This window comes from Salvelinus fontinalis, unplaced genomic scaffold (genome assembly GCF_029448725.1).
Source record: "Salvelinus fontinalis isolate EN_2023a unplaced genomic scaffold, ASM2944872v1 scaffold_0091, whole genome shotgun sequence".
Lineage (NCBI taxonomy): Eukaryota > Metazoa > Chordata > Actinopteri > Salmoniformes > Salmonidae > Salvelinus > Salvelinus fontinalis.
Window position 1 is genome coordinate 356,328 of NW_026600300.1, and position 14,498 is coordinate 370,825.

General features: G+C 51.7%; 1 protein-coding gene across 1 annotated transcript in view; it reads left to right on the forward strand.

Moving 5' to 3' along the window:
• The window catches only part of nbas (NBAS subunit of NRZ tethering complex), a 346,091-nt gene that overhangs the window by 255,380 nt on the left and 76,213 nt on the right, over nt 1-14,498 (forward strand). Inside the window, exons 41-44 of the mRNA XM_055911766.1 lie at nt 6,014-6,237; nt 7,685-7,795; nt 9,604-9,738; nt 14,370-14,485. Of these exons, the coding sequence (XP_055767741.1) occupies nt 6,014-6,237; nt 7,685-7,795; nt 9,604-9,738; nt 14,370-14,485 (586 nt within the window). The remainder of the gene's footprint in view (nt 1-6,013; nt 6,238-7,684; nt 7,796-9,603; nt 9,739-14,369; nt 14,486-14,498) is intronic.

A 14,498-nucleotide genomic window follows, 5' to 3' on the forward strand; every position in this document is an offset into this window, starting at 1 on the left:
TAGTGGAAAGCCTTCCCAGAAGAGTGGAGGCTGTTATAGCAGCAATGTTCCAACATCTAGTGGAAAGCCTTCCCAAAAGAGCGGATTCTGTTATAGCAGCAATGTTCCAACATCTAGTGGAAAGCCTTCCCAGAAGAGCGGAGGCTGTTATAGCAGCAATGTTCCAACATCTAGTGGAAAGCCTTCCCAGAAGAGCGAAGGCTGTTATAGCAGCAATATTCCAACATCTAGTGGAAAGCCTTCCCAGAAGAGTGGAGGCTGTTACAGCAGCAATGTTCCAACATCTAGTGGAAAGCCTGCCCAGAAGAGTGGAGGCTGTTATAGCAGCAATGTTCCAACATCTAGTGGAAAGCCTTCCCAGAAGAGTGGAGGCTGTTATAGCAGCAATGTTCCAACATCTAGTGGAAAGCTTTCCCAGAAGAGTGGAGGCTGTTATAGCAGCAATGTTCCAACATCTAGTGGAAAGCCTTCCCAGAAGAGTGGAGGCTGTTACAGCAGTAATGTTCCAAAATCTAGTGGAAAGCCTTCCCAGTAGAGCGGAGGCTGTTACAGCAGCAATGTTCCAACATCTAGTGGAAAGCCTTCCCAGAAGAGTGGAGGCTATTATAACAGCAATGTTCCAACATCTAGTGGAAAGCCTTCCCAGAAGAGTGGAGGCTGTTATAGCAGCAATGTTCCAACATCTAGTGGAAAGCCTTCCCAGAAGAGTGGAGGCTGTTATAACAGCAATGTTCCAACATCTAGTGGAAAGCCTTCCCAGAAGAGTGGAGGCTGTTATAACAGCAATGTTCCAACATCTAGTGGAAAGCCTTCCCAGAAGAGTGGAGGCTGTTATAGCAGCAATGTACCAACAGCTAGTGGAAAGCCTTCCCAGAAGAGTGGAGGCTGTTATAACAGCAAAGGGGGGACAAACTCCATATAATGCCCATGATTTTAGGAGGAGATGTTCAATAAGGTGTCCACATTCTTTTTTTTTTTTTAAATGTAGTGTTTATATTTAAAATCTATCAGAATTAGATTGAACATTTGGTATTTCTGACACCTCATCGTTCTTCACATCACACTGTGCGATCACACATCTTTATATTGTGACAGTTGTACACAACAATGGAGGAGGAGGGAGGGAGAAATAGAAGATGAGGAGAGGGAAGAGAGAGTAGGTTGCTATGGTGAAGGTAAAAGTGTTGGTGTATTTAGTTAGACGTAATGTGTGGTACCAGTCAAAAGTTAAGACACCTACTCATTCCACTTTTTATTTTTACTATTTTCTACGTTGTAGAATAATAGTGAAGACATCATAACTTTTAAATAACACATATGGAGTCATGTAGTAACCAAATAAGTGTTAATTTTATTTAATTTTTTTAAATGTTATATTTGAGATTCTTCAAAGTAGCCAGCCTTTGCCTTGATGACAGCTTTGCACACTCTTGGCATTCTCTCAACCAACTTCACCTGGAATGCTGTTCCGACAGTCTTGAAGGAGTTCCCTCATATGCTGAGCACTTGTTGACTGCTTTTCCTTCACTCTGAGGTCCAATTCATCCCAAACCATCTCAATTGGGTTGAGGTCGTATGATTGTGGAGGCCAGGTCATCTGATGCAGCACTCCATCACTCTCCTTCTTGGTCAAATAGCCCTTACACAGCCTGGAGGTGTGTTGGGTCATTGTCCTGTTGAAAAACAAATCCCACTAAGCCACCAGATGGTGTATCGCTGCGGTAGCCATGCTGGTTATGTGTGCCTTGAATTCTAAATAAATTGTGTCACTAGCAAAGCACCATCACACCTCCTCCTCCATGCTTCACAGAGATCACACATGCAGAGATCATCTATTCACTAATCTGCGTCTCACAAAGACACGGCAGTTGGAACCAAAAAGCTCATTTGTAATCATCAGACCAATGAATTAGACAAGTCTCTTCTTCTTATTGGTGTCCTTTAGTAGTGGTTCTTTGCAGCCCTTCAACCATGAAGGCCTGATTCACACAGTCTCCTCTGAACAGTTGATGTTGAGATGTGTCTGTTACTTGAACTCTGAAGCATTTATTTGGGCTGCGATCTGAGGCTGGTAACTCTAATGAACTTATCCTCTGCAGCAGAGGTAACGCTGGGTCTTCCTTTCCTGTGGCGGTCCTCATGAGAGCCAGTTTCATCATAGCGCTTGATGGTTTTTGCAACTGCACTTGAAGAAACTTTAAAAGTTCTTGAAATGTTCCGTATTGACTGACCCTCATGTCTTAAAGTAATGATGGACTGTCATTTCTCTTTGCTTATTTGAGCTGTTCATGCCATAATATGGACTTGGTCTTTTACCAAATAGGGCTGTCTTCTGGATACCACCCCCACCTTGTCGCAACACAACTGATTGGCTGAAATGCATTAAGAAGCAAATTAATTCTGCAAATTTTAACAAGGCACACCTGCTAATTGTAATGCATTCCAGGTGATTACCTTATGAAGCTGGTTGAGAGCCAAGAGTGTGCAAAGCTGTCATCAAGGCAAAGGGTGGCTACTTTGAAGAATCTAAAATCTATTTATATTTATTTTACACTTCTCTGATTACTACATGATTCCATATGTGTTATTTCATAGTTTTGATGTCTAGACTATTATTCTACAATGTAGAAAATAGTAAAAATGTAGAAAAACCCTTGAATGAGTAGGTGAATAAAAGTTTTGACTGTGGATGTATATACAGTTGAAGTTGTAAGTTTACGTACACTTAGGTTGGAGTCATTAAAACTCGTTTTTCAACCACTCCACATATTTCTTGTTAACAAACTATAGTTTTAGCAAGTCGGTTAGGACATCTACTTTGTGCATGACACAAGTAATTTTTCCAACAATTGTTTACAGACAGATTATTTCACTTATAATTCACTGTGTCACAAATCCGGTGTGTCAGAAATTTACATACACTAAGTTGACTGTGCCTTTAAACAGCTTGGAAAATTCCAGAAAATGATGTCATGGCTTTAGAAGCTTCTGATAGGCTAATTTACATCATTTGAGTCAATTGGAGGTGTACCTGTTGATGTATTTCAAGGCCTACCTTCAAACTCAGTGCCTCTTTGCTTGACATCATGGGAAAATCAAAAGAAATCAGCCAAGACCTCAGAAAAATAATTGTAGACCTCCACAAGTCTGGTTCATCCTTGGGAGCAATTTCCAAATGCTTGAAGGTACCATGTTCATCTGTACAAACAATAGTACGCAAGTATAAACACAATGGGACCACACAGCCGTCATACGCTCAGGAAGAAGACGCATTCTGTCTCCTAGAGATGAACGTACTTTGGTGAGAAAAGTGCAAATCAATCACAGAACAACAGGAAAGGACCTTGTGAAGATGCTGGAGGAAACGGGTACAAAAGTATCTATATCCACAGTAAAACGAGTCCTATATCGACATAACCTGAAAGGCCGCTCAGCAAGGAAGAAGCCACTGCTCCAAAACCGCCATAAAATAGTCAGACTACGGTTTGCAACTGCACATGGGGACAAAGATCGTACTTTTTGGAGAAATGTCCTCTGGTCTGATGAAACAAACATAGAACTGTTTGGCCATAATGACCATCGTTATGTTTGGAGGGAAAAGGTGGAGGCTTGCAAGCTGAAGAACACCATCCCACCGTGAAGCACGGGGGTGGCAGCATCATGTTGTGGGGTTGCTTTGCTGCAGGAGGGACTGGTGCACTTCACAAAATAGATGGCATCATGAGGAAGGAAAATTATGTGGGAATATTGAAGTAACATCTCAAGACATCAGTCAGGAAGTTAAAGCTTGGTCGCAAATGGGTCTTCCAAATGGACAATGACCCCAAGCATACTTCCACAGTTTTGGCAAAATGGCTTTAGGACAACAAATTCAAGGTTTTGGAGGGGCCATCACAAAGCCCTGACCTCAATCCAATAGAAGATTTGTGGCAGAACTGAAAAAGTGTGTTTGAGCAAGGAGGCCTACAAACCTGACTCAGTTGCACCAGCTCTCTCAGGAGGAATGGGACAAAATTCACCCAACTTATTGTGGGGAGCTTGTGGAAGGCTACCCGAAACGTTTGTCCCAGGTTATACAATATAAAGGCAGTGCTGCCAAATACTAATTGAGTGTATGTTCACTTCTGACCCACTGGGAATTTGATGAAAGAAATAAAAGCTGAAATAAATCACTTTCTCTACTATTATTCTCACATTTCTGTTTCTTAAAATAAAGTGGTGATCCTAACTGACCTAAAACAGGGAATTTTTTACTAGGATTAAATGTCAGGAATTGTGAAAAACTGAGTTGAAATGTATTTGGCTAAGGTGTACGTGTGTGTGTGTTTCTATATACACTGCTCAAAAAAATAAAGGGAACACTAAAATAACACATCCTATATCTGAATGAATGAAATATTCTTATTAAATACTTTTTTTTTTACATAGTTGAATGTGCTGACAACAAAATTACACAAAAATTATCAATGTAAATCAAATTTATCAACCCATGGAGGTCTGGATTTGGAGTCACACTCAAAATTAAAGTGGAAAACCACACTACAGGCTGATCCAACTTTGATGTAATGTCCTTAAAACAAGGCAAAATGAGGCTCAGTAGTGTGTGTGGCCTCCACGTCCCTGTATGACCTCCCTACAACGCCTGGGCATGCTCCTGATGAGGTTGCGGATGGTCTCCTGAGTGATCTCCTCCCAGACCTGTACTAAAGCATCCGCCAACTCCTGGACAGTCTGTGGTGCAACGTGGCATTGGTGGATGGAGCGAGACATGATGTCCCAGATGTGCTCAATTGGATTCAGGTCTGGGGAATGGGCGGGCCAGTCCATAGCATCAATTCCTTTCTCTTGCAGGAACTGCTGACACACGCCAGCCACATGAGTTCTAGCATTGTCTTGCATTAGGAGGAACCCAGGGTGAACCGCACTAGCATATGGTCTCACAAGGGGTCTGAGGATCTCATCTCGGTACCTAATGGCAGTCAGTTTACCTCTGGCGAGCACATGGAGGGCTGTGCGGCTCCCCAAAGAAATGCCACCCCACACCATGACTGACCCATCGCCAAACCGGTCATGCTGGAGGATGTTGCAGGCAGCAGAACGTTCTCCACGGCGTCTCCAGACTCTGTCACGTCTGTCACATGTGCTCATGTGCTCAGTGTGAACCTGCTTTCATCTGTGAAGAGCACAGGGCGCCAGTGGCGAATTTGCCAATCTTGGTGTTCTCTGGCAAATGCCAAACGTCCTGCACGGTGTTGGGCTGTAAGCACAACCCCCACCTGTGGACGTCGGGCCCTCATACCACCCTCATGGAGTCTGTTTCTGACCGTTTGAGCAGACACATGCACATTTGTGGCCTGCTGGAGGTCATTTTGCAGGGCTCTGGCAGTGCTCCACCTCCTCCTCCTTGCACAAAGGCGGAGGTAGCGGTCCTGCTGCTGGGTTGTTGCCCTCCTACGGCCTCCTCCACGTCTCCTGATGTACTGGCCTGTCTCCTGGTAGCGCCTCCATGCTCTGAACACTACGCTGACAGACACAGCAAACCTTTTTGCCACAGCTCACATTGATGTGCCATCCTGGATGAACTGCACTACCTGAGCCACTTGTGTGGGTTGTAGACTCCGTCTCATGCTACCACTAGAGTGAGAGCACCACCAGCATTCAAAAGTGACCAAAACATCAGCCAGGAAGCATAGGAACCGAGAAGTGGTCTGTGGTCACCACCTGCAGAATCACTCCTGTTTTGGGGGGTGTCTTGCTAATTGCCTATAATTTCCACCTTTTGTCTATTCTATTTGCACAACAGCATGTGAAATTTATTGTCAATCAGTGTTGCTTCCTAAGTGGACAGTTTGATTTCACAGAAGTGTGATTGACTTGGCGTTACATTGTGTTGTTTAAGTGTTCCCTTTATTTTTTTGAGCAGTGTATATATACGTTTTGTAAAAATATGACTTTATTGCCAGGTGAGGCTGTGTGCCTGAGGAAGGATGCATTTGACCTGTTTCTTACTCAGGCCGACCCCAAGGAGCTGATCCGATTGGTCACCCAGCACGTGACGGCCCATTCTGATTGGCCAGCGGACGTGGAGGAGTTGATTGGCCAGCTCCAGGTGTATAACGAGCGTCTGACAGACCTGACGCAGGCCCAGGTGTTGCAGGGTCTGGGACGTGGCGTGGACATAAAACGATTCAGTTCCGACACACACTACAAGAAACAGACCATACTGGGGCTGACTGAGTGAGTAGGGAGGGGGGGACAGACGGGAGGAGGGGGGGGGGGGGGGGGGACAGACGAGAGGAGGGAGGGGGGGGACAGATGGGAGGAGGGGGGGGGGGGAGGGGTGGACATAAACCTATTCAGTTCCGACACACACTACAAGAAACAGACCAGACTGGGGCTGACTGAGTGAGTAGGGAGGGGGGGACAGATGGGAGGAGGGGGGGGGGGAGTAGGGAGGGGGGGGGGGGGGGGGAGACAGACGGGAGGAGGGGGGGGGGGGGGGGAGTAGGGAGGGGGGGGGAGACAGACGGGAGTAGGGAGGGGGGGGGACAGACGGGAGTAGGGAGGGGGGGGGGACAGACGGGAGGAGGGGGGGGGGGGAGTAGGGAGGGGGGGGGACAGACGGGAGTAGGGAGGGGGGGGAGACAGACGGGTATAGGGAGGGGGGGGGGGACAGACGGTTATAGGGAGGGGGGGGGGGACAGACGGGAGTAGGGAGGGGGGGGGGGGGGGAGACAGACGGGAGTAGGGGGGGGGCAGACGGGAGTAGGGAGGGGGGAGACAGACGGGAGGAGGGAGGGGGGGGAGACAGACGGAAGTAGGGGGGGTGGGGGGGGGACAGACGGGAGTAGGGAGGGGGGGGGGACAGACGGGAGTAGGGGGAGGGGTGGGGGGGGCAGACGGGAGGAGGGAGGGGGGGGGCGGGGGGAGACAGACGGGAGTAGGGAGGGGGGGGCGGGGGAGACAGACGGGAGTAGGGAGGGGGGGGGCAGACGGGAGTAGGGAGGGGGGACAGACGGGAGTAGGGAGGGGGGGGAGACAGACGGGTATAGGGAGGGGGGGGGACAGACGGTTATAGGGAGGGGGGGGGGGACAGACGGGAGTAGGGAGGGGGGGGGGGGGAGACAGACGGGAGTAGGGGGGGGGCAGACGGGAGTAGGGAGGGGGGGGGGGGGAGACAGACGGGAGTAGGGGGGGGGGCAGACGGGAGTAGGGAGGGGGGGAGACAGACGGGAGGAGGGAGGGGGGGGGGAGACAGACGGAAGTAGGGGGGGGTGGGGGGGACAGACGGGAGTAGGGAGGGGGGGGGACAGACGGGAGTAGGGGGAGGGGTGGGGGGGGCAGACGGGAGGAGGGAGGGGGGGCGGGGGAGACAGACGGGAGTAGGGAGGGGGGGGCGGGGGAGACAGACGGGAGTAGGGAGGGGGGGGGGCAGACGGGAGTAGGGAGGGGGGACAGACGGGAGTAGGGAGGGGGGGGGAGACAGACGGGAGTAGGGAGGGGGGGGGACAGACGGGAGTAGGGAGGGGGGGGAGACAGACGGGAGTAGGGAGGGGGGGAGACAGACGGGAGTAGGGAGGGAGTAGGGGGGGGGGGGGGGGGGGGGCAGACGGGTAAGTGCAGTGATTTTTTTTAACCAAAATGACCAGGTTTTCCAGAAATGTATGTTTGCTGTGTGTTGCAGGACCCTGGATGACAGCGTGTGGAGGATCAGTCTGTCTCTTGCCCAGCGCTACAGCATTCTCCTCTGGGATATCTACATGACTCACCTGGAATTCCTCTTCACTGACAGCGGGTAACACACACACACACACACACTCACACTCACACTCACACATACACATACACATACACACACACACACACACACACACACACACACACACACACACACACTCACACATACACACACACACATACACACACACACACACACACACACACACTCACACTCACACTCACACACACACACACACACACACACACACACACACACACACACACACACACACATACACATACACACACACACACACCCTCTCTCTCTCTGTCTCTCTCTCAATTTCAATTTAAGGGTCTTTATTGGCAACGTATGTTAAGATAGCCAAAGCAAGTGNATTGGCAACGTATGTTAAGATAGCCAAAGCAAGTGAAATAGATCATAAACATAAGTGAAAAAATAACAATATAAATTAACAGTGAATATTACACTCACACAAAAGTTCCAAAGGAATAGAGACATTTCTAATGTCATATTATGTCTATATACAATGTTCTAACGATGTGCAAATAGTTAAAGTACAAAAGGGAAAATAAATAAACGTAAATATGGGTTGTATTTACAATGGTGTTTATTCTTCACTGGTTTCCCTTTTCTGGTGGCAACAGGTCACAAATCTTGCTGCTGTGATGTCACATTGTGGTATTTCACCCAGTAGATATGGGAGTTTATCAAAATAGGGTTTGATTTCTAATTCTTTGTGGATCTGTGTAATCTGAGGGAAATATGTGTCTCTAATATGGTCATACATTTGGCAGGAGGTCTTTTTCTCTTTCTTTGGTTGTGGACTACTGATGATGATATTATATACACTAATGTCTCCTCCTCATCTCCTCCTCATCTCCTCCTCCTCATCTCCTCCTCCTCATCTCCTCCTCCCCCTCTCCCTCTCCTCCTCCCCCTCTCCTCCTCCTCATCTCCTCCTCCTCATCTCCTCCTCCCCCTCTCCTCCTCCCCCTCTCCCTCTCCTCCTCCCCCTCTCCTCCTCCCCCTCTCCTCCTCCTCATCTCCTCCTCCTCATCTCCTCCTCCTCATCTCCTCCTCCCCCTCTCCCTCTCCTCTTCCCCCTCTCCTCCTCCTCATCTCCTCCTCCCCCTCTCCTCCTCCTCATCTCCTCCTCCTCATCTCCTCCTCTCCCCCTCATCTCCTCCTCTCCTCCTCCCCCTCATCTCCTCCTCTCCTCCTCCCCCTCTCCTCCTCCTCATCATCTCCTCCTCCTCCCCCTCTCTTCCTCCTCATCTCCTCCTCATCTCCTCCTCCTCTCCTCCCCCTCTCCTCCCCCTCATCTCCTCCTCCTCTCCTCCCCCTCATCTCCTCCTCCTCTCCTCCCCCTCATCTCCTCCTCCTCTCCTCCCCCTCATCTCCTCCTCCTCTCCTCCCCCTCATCTCCCCCTCATCTCCTCCTCCTCTCCTCCCCCTCTTTCTCATCTCCTTCCCCTCCTCCTCTCCTCCCCCTCATCTCCTCCTCCTCTCCTCCCCCTCTCCTCCCCCTCTCTTCCTCCTCATCTCCTCCTCCTCTCCTCCTCATCTCCTCCTCCCCCTCCTCCTCCTCCTCATCTCCTCCTCCCCCTCTCCTCCTCCTCATCTCCTCCTCCTCATCTCCTCCTCCCCCTCTCCTCCCCCTCATCTCCTCCTCCTCTCCTCCTCCCCCTCTCCTCCTCCTCATCTCCTCCTCCCCCTCTCCTCCTCATCTCCTCCTCATCTCCTCCTCCTCCTCCTCCTCCTCATCTCCTCCTCCCCCTCTCCTCCCCCTCATCTCCTCCTCCCCCTCTCCTCCCCCTCATCTCCTCCTCTTCTCCTCCCCCTCTCCTCCCCCTCCTCAGTCTCTCTACCAAGGACATCGAGGGTCGTGTGGACACCTTGGCTCTATTTGACTCTCTGAAGTCAGATCCTGAGTCTTTCTACAGTCACATGTCTAAATATGTGTTGACCTCCGTGGAAGGGACAGATCTGCCCAGGTACAAACACTCCTTCATTCTTCACTGTCTGTCACAGTGGTTCTTAATCCTCTGGGACACTCCGATATTTCACAAGTATCCTATATAATCAGATTGAGGTGAGAATTCAATGTGTATCCAGGGATTGAAATGAATCTAATTATTTACATTAGGGATATAGCAGCCTTCAGTGGCTAGTACAAAATGTCCCCATCTAGCATCATGACAGTCTACAAGCCCAGCTGGCCAGTGTCCTTAAACTTCCTGATTTTGGCAATGAGGCCCTCTGTCTACGTCCCCAGATCCCGATGAACTGGTGAATACCATGTTTAATGTCTCTGTGTCCCGTATATGGAGGATGTTTCACGATCCAGTACTAACTAGCATTAGCGCAATGACTGGAAGTCTATGGGTATCTGCTAGCATGCTATGTTTTATAGACTGGAGGTCTATGGGTATCTGCTAGCATGCTGTGTTTTATAGACTGGAGGTCTATGGGTATCTGCTAGCATGCTGTGTTTTATAGACTGGAGGTCTATGGGTATCTGCTAGCATGCTATGTTTTATAGACTGGAAGTCTATGGGTATCTGCTAGCATGCTGTGTTTTATAGACTGGAGGTCTATGGGTATCTGCTAGCATGCTATGTTTTATAGACTGGAAGTCTATGGGTATCTACTAGCATGCTGTGTTTTATAGACTGGTAGTCTATGGGTATCTGCTAGCATGCTATGTTTTATAGACTGGAGGTCTATGGGTATCTGCTAGCATGCTATGTTTTATAGACTGGAAGTCTATGGGTATCTGCTAGCATGCTATGTTTTATAGACTGGAAGTCTATGGGTATCTGCTAGCATGCTATGTTTTATAGACTGGAGGTCTATGGGTATCTGCTAGCATGCTATGTGGTATCTGCTAGCATGCTATGTTTAATAGACTGGAAGTCTATGGGTATCTGCTAGCATGCTATGTTTTATCGACTGGTAGTCAATGGGTATCTGCTAGCATGCTATGTTTTATAGACTGGAAGTCTATGAGTATCTGCTAGCATGCTGTATTTTATAGACTGGTAGTTTATGGGTATCTGCTAGCATGCTGTGCTTTATAGACTGGAAGTCTATGGGTATCTGTTAGCATGCTGTGATTGTATCCCCATAGACATCCAGTCATTGTGTTAATGCTAATTAGCTAATTCCTTCAAACTGCACTCAGATACATCAAAATAGTATCCACAAGTTTTTCCTCATTGCCAAAATCTCGAAGTAACCCTTTTAAAAGGTCCATCCATTAAAGGTGATCATCTTCTCCTCTCCCTGATCCTCCTCTCCTCTCCCTGATCCTCCTCTCCTCTCCCTGATCCTCCTCTCCTCTCCCTGATCCTCCTCTCCTCTCCCTGATCCTCCTCTCCTCTCCCTGATCCTCCTCTCCTCTCCCTGATCCTCCTCTCCTCTCCCTGATCCACCTCTCCTCTCCCTGATCCTCCTCTCCTCTCCCTGATCCTCCTCTCCTCTCCCTGATTCTCCTCTCCTCTCCCTGATCCTCCTCTCCTCTCCCTGATTCTCCTCTCCTCTCCCTGATCCACCTCTCCTCTCCCTGATCCTCCTCTCCTCTCCCTGATCCTCCTCTCCTCTCCCTGATCCACCTCTCCTCTCCCTGATCCTCCTCTCCTCTCCCTGATCCTCCTCTCCTCTCCCTGATCCTCCTCTCCTCTCCCTGATCCACCTCTCCTCTCCCTGATCCTCTTCTCCTCTCCCTGATCCTCCTCTCTTCTCCCTGATTCTCCTCTCCTCTCCCTGATCCTCCTCTCCTCTCCCTGATCCTCCTCTCCTCTCCCTGATCCTCCTCTCCTCTCCCTGATCCTCTTCTCCTCTCCCTGATCCTCTTCTCCTCTCCCTGATCCTCCTCTCCTCTCCCTGATCCTCCTCTCCCTGATCCACCTCTCCTCTCCCTGATCCTCTTCTCCTCTCCCTGATCCTCTTCTCCTCTCCCTGATCCTCTTCTCCTCTCCCTGATCCTCTTCTCCTCTCCCTGATCCTCCTCTCCTCTCCCTGATCCTCCTCGCCTCTCCCTGATCCTCCTCGCCTCTCCCTGATCCTCCTCTCCTCTCCCTGATCCTCCTATCCTCTCCCTGATCCACCTCTCCTCTCCCTGATCCTCCTCTCCTCTCCCTGATCATCTTGTCCTCTCCCCGATCCTCCTCTCCTCTCCCCGATTCTCCTCTCCCTGATCCTCCTCTCCTCTCCCCGATTCTCCTCTCCCTGATCCTCTTCTCCTCTCCCTGATCCACCTCTCCTCTCCCTGATCCTCTTCTCCTCTCCCTGATCCTCCTCTCCTCTCCCTGATCCTCCTCTCCTCTCCCTGATCCTCCTCTCCTCTCCCTGATCCTCCTCTCCTCTCCCTGATCCTCCTCTCCTCTCCCTGATCCTCTTCTCCTCTCCCTGATCCTCCTCTCCTCTCCCTGATCCTCCTCTCCTCTCCCTGATCCTCCTCTCCCTGATCCTCCTCTCCTCTCCCTGATCTTCTTCTCCTCTCCCTGATCCACCTCTCCCCTCCCTGATCCTCCTCTCCTCTCCCTGATCCTCCTCTCCTCTCCCTGATCCTCCTCTCCTCTCCCTGATCCACCTCTCCCCTCCCTGATCCTCCTCTCCTCTCCCTGATCCTCCTCTCCTCTCCCTGATCCTCCTCTCCTCTCCCTGATCCTCCTCTCCTCTCCCTGATCCTCCTCTCCTCTCCCTGATCCACCTCTCCTCTCCCTGATCCTCCTCTCCTCTCCCTGATCATCTTCTCCTCTCCCCGATCCTCCTATCCTCTCCCCGATTCTCCTCTCCCCGATTCTCCTCTCCCCGATTCTCCTCTCCCTGATCCTCCTCTCCTCTCCCTGATCCTCCTCTCCTCTCCCTGATCCTCCTCTCCTCTCCCCGATCCTCCTCTCCCTGATCATCTTCTCCTCTCCCTGATCATCTTCTCCTCTCCCTGATCCTCCTCTCCTCTACCTGATCCTCCTCTCCTCTCCCTGATCCTCCTCTCCCTGGTCATCCTCTCCCTGATTCTCCTCTCCTCTCCCTGATTCTCCTCTCCTCTCCCTGATCATCTTCTCCTCTCCCTGATCCTCTTCTCCTCTCCCTGATCATCCTCTCCCCGATTCTCCTCTCCCTGATCCACCTCTCCTCTCCCTGATCCTCCTCTCCTCTCCCTGATCCTCTTCTCCTCTCCCTGATCCTCCTCTCCTCTCCCTGATCCTCCTCTCCTCTCCCTGATCCTCCTCTCCCTGATCCTCCTCTCCCTGATCCTCCTCTCCTCTCCCTGATCCTCCTCTCCTCTCCCTGATCCTCTTCTCCTCTCCCTGATCCTCCTCTCCCTGATTCTCCCCTCTCCTCTCTCTCTCCCTCTCCCTCTCCCTCTTCTCCCTCTCCCTCTTCTCCTCTCCTCCTCTCCCTCTCCCTCCTCCTCTCCCTCCTCTCCCTCCTCTCCCTCTCCCCCCTCTCCCTCCTCTCCCTCTCCCCCTCTCCCTCTCCCCCCTCTCCCTCCTCTCCCTCTCCCCCCTCTCCTTCCTCTCCCTCTCCCCCTCTCCCTCTCCCTCCTCTCCCTCTCCCTCCTCTCCCTCTCCCCCCTCTCCCCCCTCTCCCTCTCCCCCCTCTCCCTCTTCTCCTCTCCCTCTCCTCCCTCCTCTCCCTCCTCTCCCTCTCCTCCCTCCTCTCCCTCCTCTCCCCCCTCTCCCTCTCCCCCCTCTCCCTCTCCTCCCTCTCCCCCCTCTCCCTCTCCCTCCTCTCCCTCTCCTCCCTCTCCCTCTTCTCCTCTCCCTGATTATCCCCTCTTCTCCTCCCTCCTCTCCCTCTTCTCCTCTCCCTCTCCTCCCTCCTCTCCCTCCTCTCCCTCTCCTCCCTCCTCTCCCTCCTCTCCCCCCTCTCCTCTCTCTCCCTCTCCTCCCTCTCCCTCTCTCTCCCTCTCCTCCCTCTCCCTCTCCTCCCTCTCCCTCCTCTCCCTCTCCTCCCTCTCCCTCTTCTCCTCTCCCTGATTATCCCCTCTTCTCCTCCCTCCTCTCCCTCTCCTCCCTCCTCTCCCCCCTCTCCCTCCTCTCCCTCTCCCCCCTCTCCCTCTCCCCCCTCTCCCTCCTCTCCCTCTCCCCCTCTCCCTCTCCCCCCTCTCCCTCCTCTCCCTCCCCCCCTCTCCTTCCTCTCCCTCTCCCTCCTCTCCCTCTCCCCCCTCTCCCTCTCCCCCCTCTCCCTCTCCCCCCTCTCCCCCCTCTCCCTCTCCCTCCTCTCCCTCTTCTCCTCTCCCTCTCCTCCCTCCTCTCCCTCTCCTCCCTCCTCTCCCTCCTCTCCCTCTCCCTCCTCTCCCTCTCCCCCCTCTTCTCCTCTCCCTCTCCTCCCTCCTCTCCCTCTCCTCCCTCCTCTCCCTCCTCTCCCTCTCCCTCCTCTCCCTCCTCTCCCTCTCCCCCCTCTCCCCCCTCTCCCTCCTCTCCCTCTCCCCCCTCTCCCCCCTCTCCCTCTCCTCCCTCTCCCTCTTCTCCTCTCCCTCTCCCCCCTCTTCCTCCTCTCCTCTCCCTGATTATCCCCTCTTCTCCTCTCCCTCTCCTCCCTCCTCTCCCTCTCCCCCCTCTCCCTCCTCTCCCTCTCCCCCCTCTCCCTCTTCTCCTCTCCCTGTCCTTTCTAGGCTGCTGTATTACTATATTCTGTTGGAGAACTGTGGTTGTGGATCGTACTGCTCTTCCGTCATCACCCCTGACACTCACATCAAACTGCTCAAGAAGCTACGCTCCGTCACTACCGGTAAGGCAACAGC